Below are 25,515 nucleotides of genomic sequence, written 5' to 3' on the forward strand. Positions count from 1 at the left end.
GGAACAGTGAATTCACCCGTCTCCCAATTCCAGGACTGCCGTGTGTCTCACCGCAGTGAATGGCTCTCACACAACACTGCCTTGGCCCAAAGACACCCACCTCCCAGCAAAGGACGTGTGACGGGGCACACGACCATGGGGAGCTCTGGTCCTACCACACCCCACACCACCCAAAAGCTGTTGCCCTGAGAAGAGGGATGGACGCACCTTACAAGATGCAGCCGGAGCTCCGCTGTGAGACGGGGGCTGCCCTCTGAGACGAGGTTGACACTCTGAACGCACAACCCCCACCTTGTGCCGCAGGCAGAATGCCATGGCCCAGGAAGCAAGGGGTGGGAGTAGGGTTGTCCCCTCTTATCATCACCGCAGCGGCCCTCTTGGCAGTTTCTGCTCCCACCTGTGCCACACGGCCTTGCAGATATGCAGGCCCTGGTGTCACAGGAGAACACTTCTACCAGAGTTCCAGTACGCTTCAAACGACAGTGGCCGTGTGGTCACTTGATGTTCCATTTGCCAAGGGACCAGCAGGCAAGGAAGGGCTAACTGGGTGACAGGAGGAGGTGGGGCCGAGTCATGCAGTGGAGTCTATAAATGGGAAGAAGACATTTGCCGCCCGGGAGATCCTCTGTGGCATCTCTTGGTATTCTCTTTAATGCCTCACACTGCGCTGAATTCCAGCCTCCTCAACATGAATTCTAGGGCCCCTTATTTGTGGGCCTCTGCCTCCCTCTCCGGCTGGGTCTGTTGTCACTCTAATGTCACTTTAAGCCACCATCAAGGAGCTTCTTTCACTTCGATGAACATGCCATTCTCTTTCATCTCCAGAACTCCGCACTTTGTCTGCCTGGAACACCTTGGAGCCCCCTCCCCGCCTGGATAGTTCATCCTGTTAGGTCTCCAACCGCACTTCTTTCAACGAACAGCCCCTTGAACCTCCGACGTGATTTTCATGCTTCCATAGCATCCTGAACTTCCTCTTTTGTGCCTCTTCATGTATAATATTTTAATTGTTGGTTACATTGTTTTTCTACTTCACTAGATTATAAACCTCGTGAGATCAGAGGCCAGGTCTATCTTTAATGTTGTGTCCAAAACACAGAGCACTGTGCATGGCACACAATAGGTGCCTTATAAATGTTTACTGAATGTCCTTCTTTTTCCTTCTTTGCACTGATTATAAGAAATTAAAGTTTAGCTAAAATGAGGGTCAAAGGGTACAGCCAAAATTCTACCTATAGATAAGTTTAAAATTAAAAAAAAATAATTCTCAACATTTAAAAATAAAGATATTTAACATCACCATATGATTTCAGGCTACTGAAACATCTAAAGACTCAAACTGGACGGACTCGGTGCCAGCGGGCCCTGGTTCTGCTCAGCGAACGCCGGCGGGAGCCCTGCAGGCTGCAGTTGGCCACGACTGTGCGCCAGGGCTTTCGCTTTGATGCATTTTTGTCATTCTGTTCGTTTTAATAGGAAAGGCAGAGGAAAAGGGATATAAATCTTTCCACCCTTATCAAAATATTGGGAGGTCCGTGAGTTTAATCAGGCCTGTTTTACTCATTTAAGAGTCTGGTCGCTGTTACTGTCCACTTTGGCCATCCTTGGTATGGTAGAGCCAGTAGTAACCCACTCATCTCCCTCTCTCGAAAGGCAGAGTGGCCGGTAAGAACAGTGGAAATGCCACGTTGCTGCTTCACTGGGCCTGGAGGGTCATCGGCTGGTGCAGCTCCCAAGGACCTGGGTGAAACCACAATCTGGTGCCTGTCGGCTGTGGGCCACTCTCCCTCCCTGCACCTTGCCGATAAGCAAAGTCTATCACAAAAAGTTGATGAGGCTCAAAATAAGATGGTGTGTGTGAAAATGCTTTGTAAGCAAGTACCATGCAAGTATACATTATTATTTTTATACCAGGCAAAATGGTGGCTTTATTTTTCTAATTTTTAGGAGGCAGAAGGAACTGAGGTTAACTGTGGGAAGCTTACTTTCTCTAATGATTCAAAAGATTGCTGAGACAAAAGCCAGGCCCAAAGCTACAGCCTGCTCTAGAGAGTGTTTTCCCAGCTTCATGGTGAGGAGGGAGGTGTACGGGTTGAAGGAGGGAGGTGTCGTTTATTTCACAAACTTTTAATGCGTGTCTAATATGTGCCAGGACTGGGGGCTATAAAGATTCAACAGGTACAAACGCTGCACTAAAGAAGCCCAGACTTTTAGTGAAGAGACAGGGGAACAATATTTCAGTGTGATGAATGTATAACAGAAGCATGTGCAGTTGTCTGAAAGTTTAGAGGAAGGAGTCGGGTGGGCAGATGGCTTTAATGGAGGAGTGGACACATAATCTGGGTCTTGAAGGGTGAGTAGGAGCTTGTAGGCAGGGATGGGCACATTCCCCTTAGACACTGTAGATATGTTAATTAGAGAGAGCAGACACTATTCCCAAACACTTAAATCTGTTACAGAAACTGAAATTGACTTCCTTTGTGGCTTTATAGCACCATTACAAATCTGGAAGTCTCAGCTGGGTATGGTGGCTCACACCTGTAATCCCAGCACTTTGGGAGGCTGAAGTGGGAGGATCGCTTGAAGCCAGGAGCCCAGCCTGGGCAATATAGCAAGAGCCTGTCTCTAAAAAAAAAAAAAAAAAGATTAGCCAGGCATGGTGTCATGTGCCTGTAGTCCCAGCTACTCTGGAGGCTGAGGCAGGAGGATTGCTTGAGCCTCAGAGTTCGAGGGTGCAGTGAGCTATGGTTGCACTACTGCACTGCAGGCTGGGCAACAGTGTGAGAGTCTGTCTCAACACACACACACACACACACACACATACAAACCCTGGAAGTCTCAGTCTGCCTTCGTGTTGCATAGGGAGAGTAACATCAACTACTCAGGACCACGGGGAAAAATGAATCAATTTATGTGGTTTGCAAGAGCAAGTGTTTTGTTTTTAGAAAACCCCGGGAGATGATGTGGCAGGAACCGGAACTTAGGAGGAGAATGAATAGGCCAGCACATGGGACAGTGAATGGGGTCAGACTTTCATTGGCCTGTGACAAATCGATCTTCTGTCACCGCTTCCCCAAACTCCCAGCAGTTTCAATTTAAAACTTGTTCAATATTCTAAAACCAATTTTGGAGTTTGCTTTTTTTAAAGACAAAATTATTGTATTAATCAAAAACTGCATTAAGTTTTGGGTCAAGTGGCCTAACTGCTAGGAAAAGCTGATTGGGTCCCAGGGGAAATGGGCTTGTCTGGCTGGAGAGTGTAATATCAGAGAGCAGAAACCAATCTGCTCTGGAAGGAAGAACAGTGAATAGTAGTTACAACAGCTAACAGCAAAACACCTTGCAAGTGCATTGAATTGAAAGGAAACTGTGAAGATGGCTAATGAGAGTACTTTGTTCATATTAGCAAAATTCAGACATGAGGATGCATCTAAAGCCTCAGTTCCAAGGGAGCTACAATTAGATTTTATGGTTCGATGTGGACAGTGTCATCCTTTCAAAGATTTCAGGTCAGTGAAATTGCAGAGGTCATCCTCCCGGATCACTGCCCTTTGAGAGAAATGTAGGAAACAGAAATAAGCTGGCTCTGTTAGAATAAAAACCCTTCATTCTATTACCAGATGGAATTGGGTCTTGCAATTTGATGAAATAGCATGTTTGGTTCATCCCTTTCCATCTCCAAGAGTAGCTGTGGTTGAAATAAGGAAACTTGAAGCTTGGTAAATTAGCCCACAGAGAATGTGCTGGCCGTTCAGCATTCTTTTCCCGCCTCTGCCCTGCGTGGGGAAGGCCGACTGCCCTGGGCTGTGTCCCTACGCTCCCCGGGGCTGCCTTCGGCTGGGAGTGGCTGCTGGGAGCCAGAGACGAGAGGTGGGAGAGAGAGGTCGGGATGTCGGGCGCTTTCTTCCTGCTGGGCAGTGCTGGCCTCCCGTGCTCACGCGCCTGTCCTGAGGCCCCTCCACGCTCCAGCTTGGGGGTCACGCAACCCATTTCCTCCTCCTGGCCCTGCGGGCAGGGTGGTCACACTCCCCAGGTGCTAGACTCGAGGTACCCTCCACCTTGTGCGTGGTTCTTGTGACCCCACCCCATCTCCGTGGGTCACCCCTTCTGTTAAAATCTCTTCACGTGCCCATCGGAGTTGGTCTCTTTCCTGTGGACGCTGATTGAATCAGAGACTTAGGAAAAAATGGCAGCAAAGAACCCAAGTACTTGCCTTCTGTTCTGTGGTGAACGGGTGACCACCAGACTTTTTTTTTTCCGATTTGGTTGGTGGGTTTGCTTTGCTGTCTCATCAGAGGACCAGGCGGCGGGGCCTGTGCTCAGGAGCCAGAGCAGGAGCCTCACTGCAAGATGGAGCCGCAGCTGCTGTGCCCGGAATCCTCTCCCGGATAACCCCAGCCTGGACTAACCCACAGGTCTCCAGATCCCCCACCAGACAGGCTGTTTGAAGTAACCAAAACTCCACAAACGCAGGGACTCATCTTGCTTTCTCCCGAGTGCTTGGAACAGTGCCTACATTGCCATAGGTGTTCGATACACATTTGTTGAATGGGTGAAATAACATCTCTTCTTCGTAGCTGCGACCATCACTCAGCCACCTCTATTACATGTCCACAGACCAGACACTGCCTTGGGCCTGGCGACGCAGGGAGGGAGAGAACAGGCTGTTGAAGGGGTCCTGGCCTCTGTGCCTTTGTCCTGCGGCCCCTGCTGCAACTGTCCTCTCCACAGACTCTGACCCCCCTCCGGGACTTTCTGGGAAAGCGTTATATGAAGTCATGTGTTTGCTACACTTCAGTTTAGCATGTTACTGTCATTAGGACATGCATTTTCCTGTAAATCTCCTCCAGGGTTCCCCCTCGAGCCTCTGGAGGGAAATATCCTTATCCACGCATTTTTCCAGAGGGTCTAGCAGGCTGCTCCGCCCACACAGACGCTCAGTTTAATGATTGCTAATTGATATTGTTTGCAGACACAGTTCCCTTGATAATGGTCATCTATGCTTAAAGTCAACGCTAACTTTCTTTTTCCCATTTTTCTGAGTTGAATAGGGTTTCAATGACTTTTTTTTATTATTTGTGCTACCTCACTGTTCAGCACCAAGGCTGCGCGGTTCCCTTGAGTGCAGAATGAATGGGGGGTCCGGGACCCGCACAGCTGTAGGTTAAGTGACGCCCTCTTCTCCCCCTGCTGTAGGTCTCGAGTATTGCCACGTGGAAGCCTTTGTCCCCGTCTGTCCTGAGAGCTCATGGCTGCAAATTGCTGGGCTCTCCCCCTTTCCCAGAGCCTCAGGCTTACCCTCCCCTGCGACAGTGATCCCGAAGTAGGGGGTCACAAGGCCATTATTGCTCCTGCTGTCAGCACCCAGTGAGCTCGTGTTTGAATGTCCCTGTGCTAAAATACAGTCAGCAGAAAAAGCATTTGCTGTCTCTGCTATAGAAATGGCAGCTCTGTCCTAAATCTCCAATATGCTCATGGCCCACAACGTAGGAGCTGATGGGAAGAGCTGAATTCAACAGTTATATTTATTATTCAGTTATGCTGATACTGGATCAACACATCCGCAGAATACCATATAAGGTTATACTTCTGTATGCTCTGAGTTTAGAGCAGTCAGATCTTTAAAATTCTCTACTGTAAAATTAAAATTTTCTCGGATTTCCATGTCTATTTATTTACTAGGTTCCTATGAATAAAATGACTGAAAGATTTATCAGCATAGATTTGGTGTTGAAACCCTTGTTAACATCTATATCAAGAGAAAAATAATGAGAAAATTCATCAACGGTGTTGAAGTTTTTACTTCTTTCCCTTAAGGTTTAGTTGATCATAATTAATAAATAAAAGAAAACGTATTTGCATTTCCCTAAGCCTGAGATCGCACCCCAGAGGGTAAGGCTCAGTAAACATGTTCTTTACTTAATCAGGACTGAAATACAATTTAGCATAGTGCACGATATTGCTCAAACACAATGATATCTTTGCATAATGTAATGCTTCTATACATGTCATTCATGGGGATAGTTTTTACCAAAGATTCTAAACAAAGGCATTAAAAACAAATAAAAGTAGAATTAGTATTGCTTTCTCCCATTTAGAGGTTGTTGAATTGTTTTATCTCCCTCTAAAGCCTCCTCTGACCATGCTGCTGTGCCTTACCCCTGATTCCATATTCGCCGGGGGATACAGGATCATGGAAGCTTTGGCACACCTCACATGGCCACGGGGAAGCCCACGCTGTCCCCTGAGGCAGGGAGTCCTTCTGGGAGAAGCCAGAGCCCCGTTCCCATGGCCGGAAGCGACCAGTCTGCTGTTTGCTTTCTCAGAGTGCAACTCTCAGTGACCTCCCGGAAGTAGGCTGGCCCCCCGCAGGTGTTCTGAGCACTGCTTTGGGGAACGAGCGGGCATTCTGTACCTGAGCAACGGTTCCCGAGGCTGCAAACAGGGCGCTGCACTCCCCGTCGTGGTCTGCTTCTTTACACTCCCGGCAAAAGACAAGCTGCAAAAGAACACGCATCTGTTAATTAGGGACATTAGGCTGCATTCGGCCGTAACATGTTTCTCCTTCTCCGAACTCATTATATTCATTCCTCTGACCTGCGTGAGGGTTTCCATGTCAAATTACTTTTTGCAAAGAGAAATCAAGTTATATTTTAATGAGACTGTTCACTCTTTAAAGAATGTTCCAAGCACTGCAGTAGGGTTACAAAGATGAATGATGAGTCACATTTCCTCTCTTCCAGGTGTTTCCAGCCTTGCAGAAGAGACAGTAATGCAAATAAATACCTGGAGCAAGGTATTATTGGTGCTGGAAAACGAGGAAAACAACTTCAAGAATTTTACATTATATATTTGTTTACATATATAAAAGATTTGTATGTCTGTGTCAATGGACTTATTTTTGTATGAAAGTCTATTTTTTTTTGAAAGCCTATGATAGCAAGAACAAATGGGCTGCTATGAACTGAATCCTGTCTCTCCCTTTCTCCCATCCCCAGCCCAGTGCATATGTTGAAGCCCTGTTCGGAGGTAGGGCCGTTGAAGTAGTAAGGTAAACTGAGGCTGTTAAGGGAGGCCTTATCCAGTCTGACTGGCGTCCGCAGAGGAAGAGGAGATCAGGACACAGAAACACACAGACTGAGGGAGGACCAGGTGAGGACACAGCGAGGTGGCCATCTGCAAGCCCCGGAGAGAGGCCCCAGGAGCAACCGAACCTGCCTGCATCTTGATCGTGGACTTCCACCTCCAGTACGGTGAGAAAATGAACCTCTGCTGTTTAAGCTGCCCAGCCTGCGGTCCTTTGCTGCGGCCGCCCCAGGAGCTAATGCACGGGCTGCAGTGGGTCGTCTCACCGGGCGGTGGCTCCTTTCCACACTCACATGCCACGGAAACAAAGACACCCAAAGGGTCACCTGTCCTCTACCTTTCATCTTACAATGAAAAAAGCTGGGAAAGTGAATGTCAGTTAGGGTCGTTCAAGGCTGTCTGTCTGGAATCACTGGAACCCTCCAGAAAGTACTTTACATTTTTTCATCGTCACCAGCCGTGCTCTGAAGGTTGCTGTAGTGGCTCAGGGTGTGGGTCCACGTTAGGACACACTGGATTGGAGTCATCGTCCCATAACCTGCCACCTGAAACACCTCGTGAGAGCCACTTTGGTTTCTGTGCCTTGGTTTCCCCCTCTGAGAAACCAGGATAACAATGATAACTGTATGACACTGTGAGAGGTAGGCAGGATAACATACACAAAGTGGCTACAACTGTGCCTGGCATCCCATAAAGCGTTCCTAACTTTAAGGAGATGAAGCCAGTCGGAGACAACTTTTTCCCTATTTAATTTCACAGCCGAGGAAAGAGTTTCTTTGCTAGAAAACTGGTTCCCTTCAATAAGCATTTCTTTAACCAGTTTAGGAGGCAACAACTTCCAGAGCAGAAACTGTATGAGAGAAAGGGTTTCAGCAGAGAAGAGAGGGCCACCCGTAGAGTATGGCGTGTGGGTGATGCTATCACAGACACACACTGGTAGAATGCCCTTCCCTCTGAGGGGTGGGCTTTATGTCTCTCCTGCCGGAATCCAGATGTGGCGACTACCTGAGCATTAGAATGTGGTGGCAATGATGGTGTGCCACTCTCTGGGCCCAGGCCTGAAGAAACTGGTAGCTTCCATTTCCTATTGGGATGCTCACTCTGAAAGCCCGGCCGCCATGTGCTGAGGAAGTCCAATGGCCCACAGAGAGGCCCACAAGGGGAGGAGCTGAGGCCGCAGCCTCAACAACAACACCGGCTGTGCCTTTAGTACACGGCCAGCACCAACCTGCCAGGTACGTGGCTGGTCATATTACAAATGGATTGTTGCTGTTCTAAATCACTAAGTTGTGAGGTGGTTTTTACACAGCAATAAATAACTGATACAGGAATGACACTGAGTCTGGAAAACTCAAAAGCTTTCCAGAGGCCAAGTTCTCAAGCTAATATTCTACAGCAGAAGCCAGGAATGTAGCCCAGTTTCACATAAGACAAGACTGATTTGAACTGAAAAACAAAAATAAACAGGATATAAAACCAACTCTATCCCCAAATATATCACCATTCCTTCTTGCCTCAAAAAGATCAGCCTCCCCAACACCATTTTCCTTTCATGTTACGTTGTCTTCACCCTGTGAACAGACTTCTCCCCTTCCCTATGTCCAACTTCTTGTTTTAATAACTCATCTGAAAAATATTTTAATCTCAGGACACAAGAAACAAAAAAGGAAAGCATTTTCTAAGGAAATGGCCTCTGCTACAGAGAAGCCACAATTGATCTTCGAGCCGTCACTTTCAGCATATTGTATTCTTATTTCTTCTCACAGTAAAGAGCATGAACTCAAATTTTGTGGGACAGAAACTTCATTTAGAGGTTCGGGTTGGTGGGAGAGGGTGTGTGTGTCAGGACGTCCTTACACAAATCCCTGACGGCACCAGGTTTTAATTTCTGACAGTTTATTCTCTGAACTGAATAGTGAGGTTGGTCCTAGGGTTTCCTCCTAAGATTTTTTCATTTTTGAATTTATCTGCTAATCTTTGGGATTGCCTCAGACCCCTCACTCTGCGCTTACATGCTCTGTTGGAAAAGTGTGAACATGAGGCCCCATCACGGAGAACTGGCTATAGGATCTCACCTACTGCTTTGCAGAGAAGCAAGGCTGATCTCTTGGCGTGACGGGGAAAACCATTCACATCTTATTAGCTAGTGGATGAGATATAAAATCAGTTTCATGGTAGAGGAACACCCTGGAGGTCGATCAGTTTGTCAGAATAAATAGGCCTTTCCTGACACAAAGACATTAAATTCCCTTTCACACCGGTACTACAAAGAAATAGTGGAAAGGAAGAGCACATAAAAACCAAAGATTCACCCCTTCAGTACGGCGCAAGGCAAGCAAACGCTGCAGGAGTAGCTGCTGACGATCTAACATCCACGCATTCGTTCATTTGCTTCTATTCAGAGAGTGTAATTGAAATTTAGATATATCATGCAGCAGGTCCTTCCCGGTTAAATAACATGAATGTGCCATGTACAAAATGGGAAAATATGTAGAAGGCCTGATTTGCTCTTGAAAATGTTTGGGTTTAATTACATTATCCGGAACTCAAGACTCAGGTGCCTGTACAAAAGCTCAGGCCTTCAGTCCCCACGCTGTGCACCAGGGTGCCCTGAGCTGCTGCAACAAACTCACGCGGTGCGTTGGGATTTTGAAATTTTGAGGAAAACACTGTGATCCTCAACACCTGTTAGTCACATGTGTACATGATTTACTAACTCAGGTAGTTAACCCAGTGTTAAGGTGGATTGTGCTACCTTCCTTTCTGTGACATCGTATCTTTGCAAACCTGCGTTTTTGGAAGTTACTGTGATTTAAAATAAGCATGATGTATACATCTGTTTGGAACAAAGATATGATTAAGAATGAAATGAAAATATATTTTTTTCAATTTATGTGAGCAAATTTTTCAGATGCCTATTAAGTTGTGAAGATATTAATTCTTGTTGTGCCGTTTGTTTAATAACCAGAACTGTTAGGCATTTCTTTTGGCCTAGAAATGCCGGCCTAAGAAATGCCTTGAAAAACTTACCGAGCTGCTAAGGGTATGGTGAACAAAGGAAGTTTGTAGAACTCTGGCTTAGGCAGGTACAAAATTCTTTGAGAGAAAGTCTCAGGCCAGTTTGCAAACACTCCTTCTGGCACCGCCATTTCTGGAGGACGAGCTCCGGGAAGAAGTCAAAGCCAGGCCCAGTTTCCACACTCCCTCTGCTGACCTGCGTGTCTCCTAACTGCGGCCCGTGGGTCTTTCTTTAACCAACAATATAGAAGGCTGGAATTGACCCAGGGATTTGCTGTTAACTAATCACGGCCTCACACTTGCTGAGGCTCCTTTAAGATGCATACTACTTCTCCAAACCTTGAATAAACATTCTCTGAATGGGAGTTAGTATACCAGGAAATGTATAGTATATATTGATATCGTATTCATATCTCTTTCCTGGATCATCTTCTCTTGGGATAGATCTGACAAATGCCACCCATTTCCATAGTTCTTTTTAAAGCATTTTTCAATGTTTTGAAAAAAATCACAAAAGTAATATATACTTACTTTAATTGTTCTCTAACCTCTAATTCCCTTACTAGATTTGATTAGAAAGCAGTCAGATACGTGGAGTGTATTATCTTAGCTGCTGTGATGACAGTTTTATGTGTCACCCTGGCTAGACTACAGTCCCCGGTTACTCAAACACTAGTTCAGGTGTTGCTGCGAAGGTATTTCGAAGATGTGATTAAGATCTGTAATTGGTTGCCTTTCAGTAAGGGAGAGTATCCCAGCTAACCTGAGGGGGCCTGATTCCATCGGCTGAACGGCCTTAAGAGCAGAGCTGAGGCTTCCCTGGGGAGGAAGAGGTTTCACCTGTGGATGGCGGCGTCCAGCTGGCCGAGAGCTCCAGCCGGTCCTTCCTGATGGTCGGCCCCGTGGACTCAGGAGGTGCCTAGCCTGCCCCACAACCGTGCACACACACACACACACACACACACACACACATTCTGCTGGTCTTGCCTCTCTGGTGAAGTCATGGCTGATGCACCTTCCATAGAAAAAATTTAACTAGGCCCATTTATTTATTGTCTTTTGTAAAAGGACTAATGTAAAAAACTACTATTTGTACATTCTCCTCCAGTACATTTTCACGCCTGAAAGCTTAGTGCCAAACTTCTCTTAACTGTAGTAATTAGTTCATCCTAAGTGCCTAAGATGAGGCATAAAATTTTTAAAAATCTACTTAATAAAGGCTAAATTTAGTAAGTCAATTTCTTTTTCTATTAAGGGATAACCAAACTATTCTTAACATTGAAGTCATATTTTTGCCTTACAACAAATACGTGTTGGGTATTTCCTTTTAAGATGAGTAAAATCTTGGACCTGGGCAATGAAAGAATTACATATTGTAATTCATGAACTCATGTAATAGATGTTTATATTTTTAAAAATCAGATATAGCTTAGTGTTTAAAAGCAAAGCCTTTTAAGTCAGAGAGGTCTGGAGTCAGAGGCCCTTCTCAATCGTTTATCTGTGTGATCCTAACATCTCTTTGCTTTAGTTTTTTTGCATCTGCAAAGAAGGAATAATAAGATAAGGGATATGAAACACAGCTTTTGGCACATGGTAAACACCATAAATAGTATTCTCATAGGGTTAACGGATGCTTTACAAGCAATACGATTCTATAGAAAAGTAAGGTGATAGAGAGCATTGCCCAGTATGCTGATAATAATGACTGGTATTGAAAGTCTCTGGTGAAACTGGGAGAAATCCTCAGAAATGCCGAGTTTGTAAACTCCCACATTTACGAGAATGCTGTGTAGAAAAGGATGCTGGCCTCTCCTTGCTGGTAAGAGACACGCGGAGGTCAGTCACTGTCGGGCCCCTGAGACAATCCAACCACCATGGAGCTACGGGAAGGGCCCATCACATTAATCATTCAATATCATGTCAGTGGAGTAGTCACTTGATTGATGTTTGAGTTTGATTTCCCCTGTGCTCATGATGGACACATTCAAAAGGAGATGTATGCATATTTTCTCTTTGGAAGCATGAAAAGGAACCAAATGAACAGCTTCCAATGCAATCAGAATATTCAAGTGGATCAATGAAGTTTAGAGCCAGTCGGTATCTACAAGTAATGACCCTTAAAATAAGATTTTGATCCTTAAAGTTGAATGATCTCGCTATGAAAGCCAAAATTTCTTTGTGCGTGTTTTCTGTCATGCCTGCATCTATTATAAAAGTGTTCTATTATGTGCCGTTCATTTTTCTCCTGCAGTGCTGAAGTTCCTTGTTAAAAGAATGGGAGAGAATCAAATACCATCTCAGGACCCCTTACTGTAGTCAAGGGGAACATCAGAAGCCTGAATCGCACACCTGTACTTTGGGAATAGAGGAAATATTTTTCTTTTTGGTGTCTAACTTCCCAGAAGATGGCAGCAGAGATACACAAGAGCTGCCTCCGTGTGTGAAAAAGCAGTGTATCGGAGGAGCGAGGCTCCCCGTGGGGTGACCAGCGGCTGAAATACGCAAAACTGGTTCTGACAAGACAGTGCCACAGGACGGAAGTGGTGTTAGATTGTAATGCACTAAAACACAATTTTGAAAAGAAGAAAGTGAGGTTATTTCCTTTCAAGTACACAACATCTTAAAATCACAGAATCTCATGGTGGGAAGCAATCTTAAACTGTGCCAACCTCTAAATGCAAACAGAACAAGACAATCTTTTACGTGTAGTCTCCAAAGGGCTAAAAATAAATAATTTTAAGGAGGCTGGATACAGCTCAGCAGCAAACTTACTTTGTATTCCTCAGATTCTACACTAATCATCAAGGATGGCTACACAATGCCACCTTCTCTCCCACAAGATGCCGTGACCTCGGCCACCCTGCATCCCTAAAGTTATTTTTGTTTTGGATTTGCTACCTTGAAAGGCCCTTACTTTCCTTGGTTTAATTTCCATTCATGGGATTTCTTCCCCTACACTCTCATCCCCCTCCCCAAGGACACATAAGTGCCCATTCAGTCTTCCAGCTGTGCGGACTCTGGCTCGACACACTCACTGTGAGCATGATGTCATGGAAACTTTGCTACCATCCGTCTCGGCACAGGGCTCTCCGAGCAGGAGCTCACACAACGTACGACCAGATCCCCTCGGCTTCTGTGCAGCGGAGCCGACCCCAGGACCGGATAAATGCTCCGGACAAGGAGGCGGCTCTCCTGGACAGGGCGTGCTGGGAGCTGCACTGCCCAGTCTATAACTATGGACACAGACATTTAAATTTATTTCCTACTTCAAAATAGTTACGTTTTTTTGTAAAACTCAGAAATGTTTATGGGCTATTTATTTGTTCTTTTCTTTAACAGCTTTATTGAGATATAATTCACATAGTCACAGGTTTTAAAAAATAGATATTTCTTGAAATGGATAATACATGCATATAGCACAAATTCAAAAAGTATAAATGATACTCAGTGAAAAATGACTCCTTTCCTCTAGGTCAGCTACAAAGCATCCCAGAGACAATCACTGTCGCCTGGTTGTATAGGAAATATTTTAGGTATTCCCCAAGCATATATATATGTACGGTATTTTAAAAAATAAAAATGGCATATGAAATATCATATGAAGAATTGTGCTCTGCACTTTGGTTTTCCATTAGCCATGTCTTGCAGACTGCTCTGTGTGAGTAATACTGAGCCGCCTCATGCTGTCGGCCGCACAATATTCCAGCTGATAGATGTGCCTTAATTCATTTAACCAGTCCCCCACGATGAGCATGTAGGTCCTTTGGCTACTTTGCCATTATAAACAAAGCTGCAGGGAATGGCCTGCCCATAGGTCATTTCACACAAGTGAAAGAAAATCTGTAGGATGAATTTCTAGGAATAAATAACCGGGTCAAAGGGTACACAGACTTTACATTTTGATTGCTCTTGCAAAGCTGCTCGGTCACACACTCAGCAGCAAGGTGTGCGAAGGCAGCTTCCCTTCACCTCTGCAACACGCGGTGGCCTCAGCGAGTACCTTTGTCAAGCTGCAGTAAAAGAATCTCAAATAAATCCAAGCACTTTTGCTAAGACGTTCTTTATACATGTTGTATCACCACAGAGACATGTTCCTGGCAACCGAAATAACTCTGTGCACACTTGAGTCTTGTCCACACAGCTGAACCGGGGGCAGGAGTGGCCTGGAGTCAGGCCCACTTCATCCTGCCCCAGACACCTTGTCCCCAGCTGTCTGTCCCCTTGTTCCTGCTGGTCTGAATTTGACCTGCTTGCCAGGAAAGGACTTTTAGTGAATTTAAGCTCAGTGGCTTTAAACACTGACAGCCAACATGTTGGAAGTCCAGGTTAGAGAGAAGCAACAGGACACAGGACAACTGCAGGTTCCATCACCTGTGGCTATGTCCTGGGCCTTGACTCTGCAGAACCAGCTCTCAGCTTCACGTGCCAGGTATCCTTGCCGCAGCAGCCCACCGGAGGATACGGGAGCCGCAGCCCCAGCAATCTATGGCAGTAATTCCCTGTCCCTCGTCCTCCACTTCCTTACGTACTCTTTGCTGTAACCATTTTAGAGAAGAGCCCTGCGGCTATGGCTCCTGTTTGCCAAATCCCCAAGTTCTCAAATTCACGTCATGACTTCTCTGGTCTCCAAAGGCTAAATTAGGATGTGGTAGTAAGCCGGAACTCTTGCGAGTATTTGATGGTAATAGTAACACCATCAATGTTCCGTGAAACAAACTTCTTGGTGGGCAAATTTCTGTATCTAACTGAGAATTCCCTTTGACATCTTGCAAGGCCTGGCCAATTTTGCTTTAAGATCGACATTTCTCAGACCTTATGGAGCAGTTGGCTCCTTCCAGAAATGGAGCACTGGTCACAGAGTATCAAATTCAACACCACTTTCAAATATTGCCATTCATTAGCGGACCCATTCAAATATTGCCATTAATTAGTGAACATGTTTGAATATGGCCATTCATTAGCAAAATGCACAGCATATGTCTTCTATAATTTTTAACTGGTCTCTAATCCTTGTGACCTTATCATTTACAATCTGTAGCAAGGCACTAGACTCTGTAAAAATGATTACACTATGCCAGTAAAAATGTGAAATCCAAGCCATATGGCAATTTGAGCCCAATTTGTCCCATGTGCCTGTGGGCATCCTTATGCTCTCTAGCACAGCAGGGGAGACTAAATGCTTCCTCGGAACACCTGGGCCTGCCCTGGGCAAGTTGGAACAGGGCCAGCTTTGAAAAGGGGCCCAGCCATGTTGGGGGTGCCCTGCTAACACATCTTAGAGACTCTTGTCTTTGGAAGTTTTGCAGCTTGTCAATGATAGATCAATCAATCAAAATTATAGATTAAACCTTTACCGTATGCAGAGCAGTCTCGTAGAGGCGCCTTGGGGGTGTACCTATTCTGGCCTGGCTCCCCCGGCTGTAGCCAAAATGATCAGGGTATTTTCCTCTCAAGCAGTATCTCTTCTTACTCTTACTCTTAATTTTCATACCGCTATTAAAATATTTATCCCTCTCTATAAAACTATTTTCACCCATCTTGTCTTCCAAATGGGTAGGGTTTGTATCTTATTCATCTTTGTCTCCCCAAGATCTGGGTGTCTGGGACACAGTAGGAGATCCATGTCTGCCTGTGGCATGCCCGGTGCCCAAGTCAAGGGGCTTACAGCTTGGGTGGAGAGGCGACCTTGCAAAGACCAGCAGAGCTGCAGAACAACCGTGCACTGCGCGATACACCGTGCGAGCGTGTGCCGCATCGGGCAGTTCAGGATGCAGGTCTGCAGAGACTCCAGGCAGGCTAAGGTCAGAGGGAAACAGCGCGTGGCGATGGCATTGCTTTTCCTGACCTTGACATTTGCCCCTTCACACCACAGTCCTAGCCTGAAGCCTGATCTATGGCCTCTCTGCTAACAACTCCAAATCTGTCCTCCTGTCCTGGAGCTCTCCTAAGCTTATGTTGCCTGTTGCATATTTACATCTGGATACCGTTGCAATCACTTCAAATTCAAGTCAATTCAAACCCCATGTGATTACTGTGGAGTTGCCAGGGCCTAAAGGAGTAATTGTCACATAGACGGGAATCGACAAACCTTTGCAGAATGAATGAGCAGTAGTAGCTAGAAAAGTCTACGCTTTTGAGAAGCAAGAGGATAGTGCAGCGTTGAGGCAGCCAAGGGCTGAGAACGGAGAGCTCAGCCCCAAGAGCACGAGGAAGAACCACTAAAACACTGGGCCAGGGGGAGTACTTTAGTGACCTTCGAGCCCACAGTTTTGGTCCAATGACATGAGGATTATTAGCCAGACTCAGAGGCCAAGGTCACAGGCATGATGCGGTGGAGAGGGATTCACAACAGAGGGCTCTCAATTGGCTTGGAGATAGCAAAAGAGAAAGAAAAGAGAAAGAATGAAGATGCTAGCAGGAGGTGGGGCAGGTGTGGGACTAAAGCCCCAGAGAACGGCAAGGCCAGGCAGATGCAAACACTCAAAGGATTATGGCTTTAAAAGGAGGAGGGCCAGGTTTTGAGGCCAAAATCCTGGGCAGTCACGTGCTAGTAAGAAGGTTGTCTGAAGGAGTTGACACCTATGTCCTCGAGCCTCTGAACACAGTGTGATACCAGCTGTGGCTCTCCTGGAGTCCCGGGGAAGAGGGAGTTACAGACTGACAAGGACGCTGGAACAGTCCTTGTCAATTGGGGCATCCGTGAGACACGGACTGAAGCGAAGCCCACCCATGTTGAGAACCAAATTCATGCAACAGCACAAGCTCTAGTTAGTTCCCTGCACCTGAAACGTGGTCCCCAGACCAGCAGCACCAGCGTCACCTGGGAGCTTGTTAGAAAAGCAGAACCTCAGGCCGCACTCCAGAAGTACTGGGTCAGAACCTGTCATTTTGACACGATCCCTGGGTAACTTGCTTGTACAGTACAGCCCGGAAACCTGGTACTAGCTCATCCATTCAACCCAGAGTTACTGAGTACACTCCGTGCGCCAGGCACGCTGGGGTCTGCCCACACGTAGGACATACTAATTCCAGTCACACAGGAGTCACAGTTCACCCCCTCTCGTTCCCTCTCCCCATGGAGAGCATGCTGTGTGCAAATGATGACGTGCCCGCAGTCGACTGCACCCCGACTGTGTGACAGGTGCAAGGTTCAGTGGGGACACAGAGCAGGAGGAAGAGGAGGGTGAAATGGAACTTACTGCGCCTGCTGGAAATGACAGGCCCCCCCCAGAGGGTACTAACCTGAGTGTTGGCGTGGTGCTGGCACGGGGGACATTTTGGGGAGAAAGGATGGCACTTCTTACTCTGGACCACTGAGGGATGCTGAGGAGGGCAGACGAGGTGGCCCCAGGTGGCTGGGGTGTGGGGCTGGGGCTGGAGGGGGGTCCGGGCTTCATGGGAGGCTGTGGGGTGGCCAGGCCGCAGGGCTGCAGTGTGGAGGCTTGTCTAGGGAGCGGCTGAGCCAGCTGCCCCAGGGCTTTGGGAAGCCCCAAGCACCTGCCACGTGGCTAGAGAGTCGGGCCAAGGGCAGCAGGGAGAATACTCACTTACAAAATCAACTTTGGATCCTGGGAATGCAGTGCTAATAACACCCGCCTGGAATACTCTGCTCGTGTAATTCTACAGCACTGTGTCTTTTTAATTTTGAAACCTTCAGTAGAAAGGAAGCAGTCTAGAAGGGTGCTGCCCAGCTGAAACAGCAGTAATTTTAAATGTTCTAGCAGCTATGTGAAAAGAGGAAAAAGAAACAGATGAAATTAACTGTAATATTTTACTTAACTGAAGGTACGCTAAATAGGATCATTTGAACATGTAATCGATATAAGAATTGTTAATGAGTTATTTTATGGTTTTTTCTTTTGAACTAAGCTTTCGAAATCTGGTGTGTTTTTATACTTTGAACACATCTCAGTTGGGAATAGCTATATCTGAGGGGTCAGGAGGCTCACGTGGCTACCTCGCTCCACAGCGCAGGTCTAGAAGAACCCTGGGCTGAGGACCCCGCTGCAGCACCACGGAACAAAAACAAGCAGAACACCTTCCATATTCTACAAGGAAGCTGGATGAGGTGGGGACATAGGGAAGATAAGAAAATTAAAAGTGTTTTAATGCAAGGAAATCTGAAGATGTTTTTTTTTTCTGTTAAGGATGCTCTGTTTATTTTTAGCTTTTGGAAGACTCGTACAAGTTTCACTTTGCACTGTGATGACGAAAAGCACTTCAGGGTATAGAAAATCAGTCAAATTAAAGAAAATGAGGTGTAACTGTCCTACAGTGAGAGCATATGAATTTTCCTGCCACACACTCTGAGTTATTTGTTTAAAGAAAGCCAGAGAGGAAGAGCTGTCCCCAGTTATCGCTAACTTCACCCTGTCTCTGGGGGTCTGATATACTTGTTTGCTTGCTTTGTCAAATCTCGTACAAGGGCAGATAGCGCCTGGGCATTAATCACAGAGTGGGCTGTTGGTCAGAGCGCGCTGCAAACAAACGTCTGTTTCTGACGGCTGCAGCACCATCCTGCACTATGGAACGAACTTAATAAGCATCAAGTCAGAGAAATCCACAATTTAGGGCCTATTAGTTTTCGTGTAGCTTTATTGCAGTCTCTTAATTAGCCAACCAAGAGGGTTGGGCTAAAGACGTTTGCGTTTGAGTATAAAGTATCCAGCTGGAGGGCTTGGTCTGGCATGGTTTTACTTGTGATAGTTCAGACCAATCCTGGCAAATGAGGTATCAAAGTCCAGTAATACTTTAGCACCAAAGAATTAATTTTGTAAGTGAGAGTCCTGATTTGGTTGTCACCCTTGACGTTAAGCAGACACTAATGACAGAAGCGGAAATAAACTCCAAAACTTTTCAAACACTTTCCAGGTGTGTGTCTCTACATGACGTTCTCCGGCAGCGGCATTTGGGTTTCTGAGGGTTCTCCTGGACCTCAGGTGTCTCTGCCCCAGAATCTCTGCCCTAAATGATTATTCATGAAAATTCCAGCTCAAAGGAGGAGAGAAGAGATGAGAGAATCAGGGACCTGAGATGTTTGCTTGGGCACCGATCTCCCTGGAGCTAAGCCAGATAATGCTTCTGTTTGTGCTCCTAAGGCCTCTTAAAGGTTCACAGCGTGGAGCATTTCCCACATTATCCTCCCCGGATATGCATCTCTGCCCTGATTAGCAGACACTGGTGACAGCCAGGAACACTTGGAGAGCTGATTGCCATCGCTGGGCCCTGACAGCCTGGGCCCATCAAGCTGGGCTCCGAGGCTCTCTGCTGCCTGTTAGGATAAGACAGTTCGGCCTGGGGGCTGTGAGTGCAGGTGAAGCCCAAAGCTGTCAGGGACCTGAAAAGCGTTATCTCCCAGCAGCACCCATACCTTGCGGTGTCTTACTAAATTATAAAACAAAACTCTCCCTGCCTAAGTTTTTTTTTTTTTTCTTTCTCTCAATTTTATTGCTTTGCTAAGGACACAGAAAGCAAACTAATTAAGTGAGAGCTGAGAGCTACAGAGCAAGTACCTCGATAGAGATCACGCAAGGAAATGCCACAGTCCCGGCCGCCTCTTTACCAAAAGCTTTTTGGTCCATCATTCGAAAGATGTTCACAAAGCTGTAGGGGAGCAAAAAATGGCTTCCCTTCACCCTACAGATTAAATTGACATATAAACAGATTAACAGGAGAAAAAAAACATATTTAATTACATACATATGCAGGAGTCCACAAAGTATGAGGCTCCAAGAAGGGTTAGCTGATTAAAGCTTATATAAGGTCCCGAGCTGGAGCCACAGCACCCTGAGAGAGCGTCTGCATTTATCATCTGTAGGGTGGAACAGCTCCCCCTTTCTTTTGTTATTCTCAGTAATGTTGGGACCTAGTAAAATTCTGTGTTTTAAAAAATTGTCCAATGACTTGGGTCATGGTGAGCATGTTTTCTTATCCATCATCCCTGCTAGACTCAAGTTCCTTGTGCTCTTACCCACGTGTTCTGAGAGCTGCTATGCCCAGCACTTGGCCCTGGGCAGGGGCTTCATAGTGGTTTACTCCAGGAAGGAGGGAAAGAAGGACACAGACACATAAACAGACAATGACATGACAGCTTGTAGGTGGGATGACAGAGTCTGGTGCGGTCACAGAGCAGGAAATGGTTTGCTCTCCCCAGGTAGTCTGGCCAAATTCCACCCCCCACCCCCCACTTGATGGGTAAAGGAAATTATTCAAGATGAGAACAAGGCAGTCCTACAAACTGAGCCAGTATCTTCAGCGTCCATGAGCTTACTTACAGCTTGAACATAGTTTCTTGTCTCAATGACCCCAAAGCCATCAGCAAATTTTAGTTAAATAGGATTCAAAATTAAGATAACAAAAAATATATTATGATTTCCCTCTGTTTACATCACCTGTAATAATATATTTCTCTGACTCTGTGTTCATAAAGGTTTTTCTGTAGGAAAAGGCATCATGGTGTACATGCACAATGCACAATGAGATGAGTCAAAATGAAATATTCTTAATCAGAAGGCTCTAAGGATTGAAAAGCTTATTTAAATAAGTCACTGAAATGGCGAGGATGGCCACACCTTCCCTTTTATTGCCTTAGAGAACCTGGCATCCTCTTTCAAGTTAGTAGAAACATACTTCTAAAAAACTGAAGAGTGCAAAGCTGTAAATCCTGTGTTGGGATGGAGTTCCAGCAGAAAAGTATAATCTCCTTTGGAGTCATAAAAAAATGGAACTAATTCTTCTCCTACTGGGATAGTCTGACATAGGTTGATTATTTTATATTTTCATTGAAGGCAAGAAGATTGACTAAATGACAAAATTACTTCCCACAATCTCCTCCAGCTCTATAACTCTTTAACCTGAATACTGACTTATGTCCCCAAATATTTCACAGACCTTTACTTTATTACAGACCGAGAACAAACTGCAATAGGTGAAACAGGCTTTATCACACCATGACAAGACTTACAATGGGATTTGTGGGGGGAAGTCATTAATTGTCATTTGTCATCAGATACACATGCACCTCTTTTTGACGATTGCTGTTCATTTGTAGCAGCTGCAGTTGCCACCAACCTCCTTGACTTAGAAGTGGGCCTGTCATAATCAGCATGTTTGGCTGGCTCCCAGGGGACTGGAAGGGGACCAAGGGGCCATGAGTACTCACAGCCAGACAGGCTTGTGTTGTGAGTCTTACACTCTGGGCAATGTTTTTGGACGTGGCAGTGGGATCTGGAGAAGGTGTAACAGCAAGTCTATACCTGTTCCTACCAATGTGGTAGTTCAAATAGTGGATTTAAAAAAAAACAACTGAAAATTTGCTCCCATTATTTCTGAAAAATATGCTTTGCTGAAAAGGAATGCCAAGTTGTTTTCAAGAATCTAAAATAAATACGTAAAATAAAATAAAATAACTATGTATCTGATACAGGTTCAGCACCGGGATTAAAACCACCTCCTCAGCGCACCGGGAATAAACTTGGTAACTAGGGAAGGTAGTGAACAGTGTGTGGACGGGACCCACCCTCACCGCCTTCTGGTTTTGGTTCTTCCCAATATACTTGCAACTTGAGTTAAGTCTTGGTTTACAAGTAAATCTTCCCACTTAGTATCTTATTTTCTCATTGTGTTAACATCATAAAGTTTAGTGTGATGCTCTCTGAAAGGACACTGGAGCCACCATTGGCACATTTTAGCTATTTTTTCTCAAATCCACCAAAAACGTAAGTTCTTGTGGAGTAAGATGTCAGCTCAGCATATGGAAACCTTGTTAATGCTTCAGTCACTGTGATTTCATAGGAACTTCCTATTCCGTTCTTTTGAACTGTGTCCTAACTTATGCCGTATAGTATCAGTAACAACAGGATTTTGAGTGCAATGCCTTACCTATCACAACAAAGTGGCTTCTTAATCAGATTAGCCCAAAGGAAATGCACTTTAGGTTAATGGCAATACAGTGACTTTCAATAAAAGTTTTTTTCCCCCCAGTAATTTCCATTCTAGGCAGGCAAAAGGGATTCTTCTCTCTCCATGTTCAGTGATTAGCAAGCAGTTCAAGTTTAAGTACAACTTGTTCCTGTCAGTCTGTGCTCCACACCGAGTCATGCTCAACGATGTTGCCACAATCTGGAATTTGCAAACCTGTAAGCATTTTTCAATGAATTTGACAAAGCATTTGACAATGAATTATTTCAACACCACCCTGTCATCACCAAAGAACTTGGAAATGCAGATAGAACTAAAGAAGAATGTATTAGCACTGCCATTACTCGTAAGGACAAAGGTTCTTTAATGACTTTGAAATGGTGTGCCCATCAGCCAACAGTTTAGTTTTGTTTGAGGTTTTTAATGAAATGGAACTTCAGAGGAATTTAACTAAGATTTAATTTTAATATAAGATCAGTAAATTATATTTACATAAAAATTTTCATAATGAGTATGCTATATTTGCCATTAACATTTCTTTGTATTTTTATAAATATGGTTTCACAATCTTTGACACTAACAGAGAGTCATAATCTATATGGAAAACAAAAAAAGTCATAGTAAAATTACTACAATTGCTAAGAAATACGCTAAGGTAATGAATCATTAGTGAGTCATAAATATAGAAATGTACTGACTTGATAAATAAGAAATAAAACTTTTCTCATTTGGCAAAAGTTAAAAGGGAGGAGCCTGGTGAAGTGGGCAAGCCACACTCTGCTTTTGAAGGGTCTGTCCACTGGTAAAGTTGTTTTCTGGGAGGCAATTTAATAGGGCTGGAATGCCTTACTTCTAACATGGCATTAATTATAAAAAGCACCTTCAGTTTAATAACTGCTTGACAAAAGAAAGAAAAAACTCTGCCATCGTAAACATCTACGTCAATTGAAAACATGTTTCTGATTTCAGAAATGTTAAAATATATTTAAAAAGTGCTTCTTAGACCTGAGAAAATGTGTGGCAAAGCCTTTTAATGCAAAGCCTTAAAAACATGCATATCCTTTGATCCTCAAACTTCCTCCTCTAGGAATTTTTTTCTAGAGAAAAATCAGGAAGGTAGTAAAAATTAGGTCAGAGGCAAATTATCGCCATTCTGGCACATCCTCATGAATGGTCACCACTGAACATGTGTGGCCTTAGAGAAATGCAAAGATGTTTGTGTACACTATTTAGGGTGAAAAAACTGGTAACAAAAAAGCACATGAGCACAAACTCATTTCTGTTAGAAATGTGAGTGTGTGTATGTGTGTGTGTGTATGTGTGTGTATATATGTGTACATGTAAAAAGTATCCACAAAGCTCTACAGCAAAGAGTCAAAAATCCCACATCCAGCTACAATCGTTTCTCTTCAATTTTCTGACATTGTCTAATGCAGGGGTGGGAAACCTGTGGCCTTCAGGCCATGTGGCCTTCCAGGTCCTTAAGTGTGACCTTTTGACAGAACCCCAGTTTTACAGAACACATCCTTTTATTTTTATTAATACATTTTTGTTCATCTTTTATATTTTTATTTTATTTTTAAAATGAACATATTTAAAATACCAAAGAATAAGTTTCAACAAAATAATCCTCCCAGATTGACCAGCACAATTATTAGTAAGACATAAGGGCTAAATTGACAGCTGCTATGCTTGTGATTTAGTTCTAACTTCCCCTACTTGACTGGTGCTACTACTGCATGAGGCTGGTTGGTGAGAGTTTTAGGGGGTTGAGTGCACCAATCTGTTATCAGCTTTTGACAGTGGTGCACTGTGTTTCTGCTGGAAGTGGAATTTGTGAATAGTTGCCCAGCTCAACAGTATTTTTTAATTCTGTCTGCCTAACAGCCCATCATGTCAAAGAAGACCAAGAGAATGCTGAGGGAACAAAACAGATTTTTTTAATAAGGATTGGGAATTGCAATATTGACTTGTTTCTGCTAAAGATAAGATGATTTGCTCACTTTGTGATACTGCAATATCAACATTAAAGAAATTCAATGCTCATCAGCATTATAACACTCATAAGGACCACAAATATTTCAAATTAGAGAATCACAAAAGGTTGTATTGCAGAAATTAAAAGACGAAAAGCAAAAGAAAAGACATTTCTTTCAATAAGCAATAAGACCTGGAAATAATGCCACTGAAGCAACTTACAAAGAAATATATAGTTGGTAAAAAAGGGAAGCCATTCAGTGATGTAGAAACTGTGAGAGATGCTCAGACACTAACATTTGAAAGTACAAACAACTGCCTCTTTCAAGGAGAATTATAACTGATTGGCAGCATGAATTAGCCTTCAACTTAACAGAACAACTTCATGCAATACTTCATAAAGAAAATAAATATTATTCAATCCCTTTGGATGAATCAGCTGATACTACTTACTCAGTGCAGGTTTTATACTTCATTTTGGTCATAACAGAAGATATTCTTTGCCATGAAGAGTTATTGCATTGGGAACTCTGGCAAACAGAACATGGGGAATAGATATCTTCAACAACTTTCAAGATAAATGTTGTGAAGTTGGACTGAATTCGGTAAATTTAGTGAGTGCATGTACAGACGGTGCACCATCCATGACAGGAAAACACGCAGTGCTTATTACACGATAAAAAAATATTAACAGATCCATATGCTCTCATTGCTTTTCATTGTATCTTGTATCAGCAAAATCTCTGTGCTCAAAACTACTATTTTAAGTGACACTTTGCAACAAGTTATAAGTATTGTTAACCATATTTGTGCAAATACACAAATAGGCTAAAGTTGAACAATGAGGTAATCAGTGTGGATCTGCCATATCATTCCAAAGTGTGCTGGCTATCGCAGGGACAAATGTTAGCCAAAATTTTATCTCTGTGAGAACAGATAATTAAATTTTATGAAGAACAGAATCAGCAGTGTGAATTATTGAAAGAAGATTTCTACAGGAATGCAGCATTTCTGTGTGATAGCATGTCAAATCAAAACGACTTGAATATTTCTTTGCAAGGTAAAACTAAGTCTATATATGATATGTGGCAAAAATATCCAAGCAGTTCAAAAAAAGCTATCTTTTTTTAAAACACTTCTTCAAAAGGAAATTTTGGATGAACATTTTCCCCAGTTAGTAAAGGTCATTGATGAGCAGGATGCTACATGTGAATCATTTGAAGGATACGCAGCTGTTACAGACCTATTAATTGGAGAATACAATGAAAGCTTCACTGACTTTGAGAATCATGACATCGTACTCAAATTAGCATTTCAGCCTCACCTAGTAGTCATCACCAAGGCACCTAAAGAACTACAGATGGAATTGATTGAGCTCTCAGTAGATGACATTTTTTTTTTTTTGGGTGGGGAGTTGTGCTGTTTATTGGGGCTTATTAAAAGTCAAAAATAACTATACAGATAAAGGACTCATAGAACCGCCTGCAGTTTCACTCCTGGTATCATCACTTAACT

The 25,515-nt window shown here is 44.2% G+C and overlaps 1 protein-coding gene across 1 annotated transcript in view; it reads right to left on the reverse strand.

Moving 5' to 3' along the window:
- PRKN (parkin RBR E3 ubiquitin protein ligase) overlaps nt 1-25,515 on the reverse strand; it is a 1,165,698-nt gene that overhangs the window by 18,442 nt on the left and 1,121,741 nt on the right. The window contains exon 10 of the mRNA XM_069487460.1: nt 6,416-6,499. Within this exon, the coding sequence (XP_069343561.1) occupies nt 6,416-6,499 (84 nt within the window). The remainder of the gene's footprint in view (nt 1-6,415; nt 6,500-25,515) is intronic.

The sequence above is a fragment of the Eulemur rufifrons genome, chromosome 15 (assembly GCF_041146395.1).
Source record: "Eulemur rufifrons isolate Redbay chromosome 15, OSU_ERuf_1, whole genome shotgun sequence".
NCBI classification, from domain to species: domain Eukaryota; kingdom Metazoa; phylum Chordata; class Mammalia; order Primates; family Lemuridae; genus Eulemur; species Eulemur rufifrons.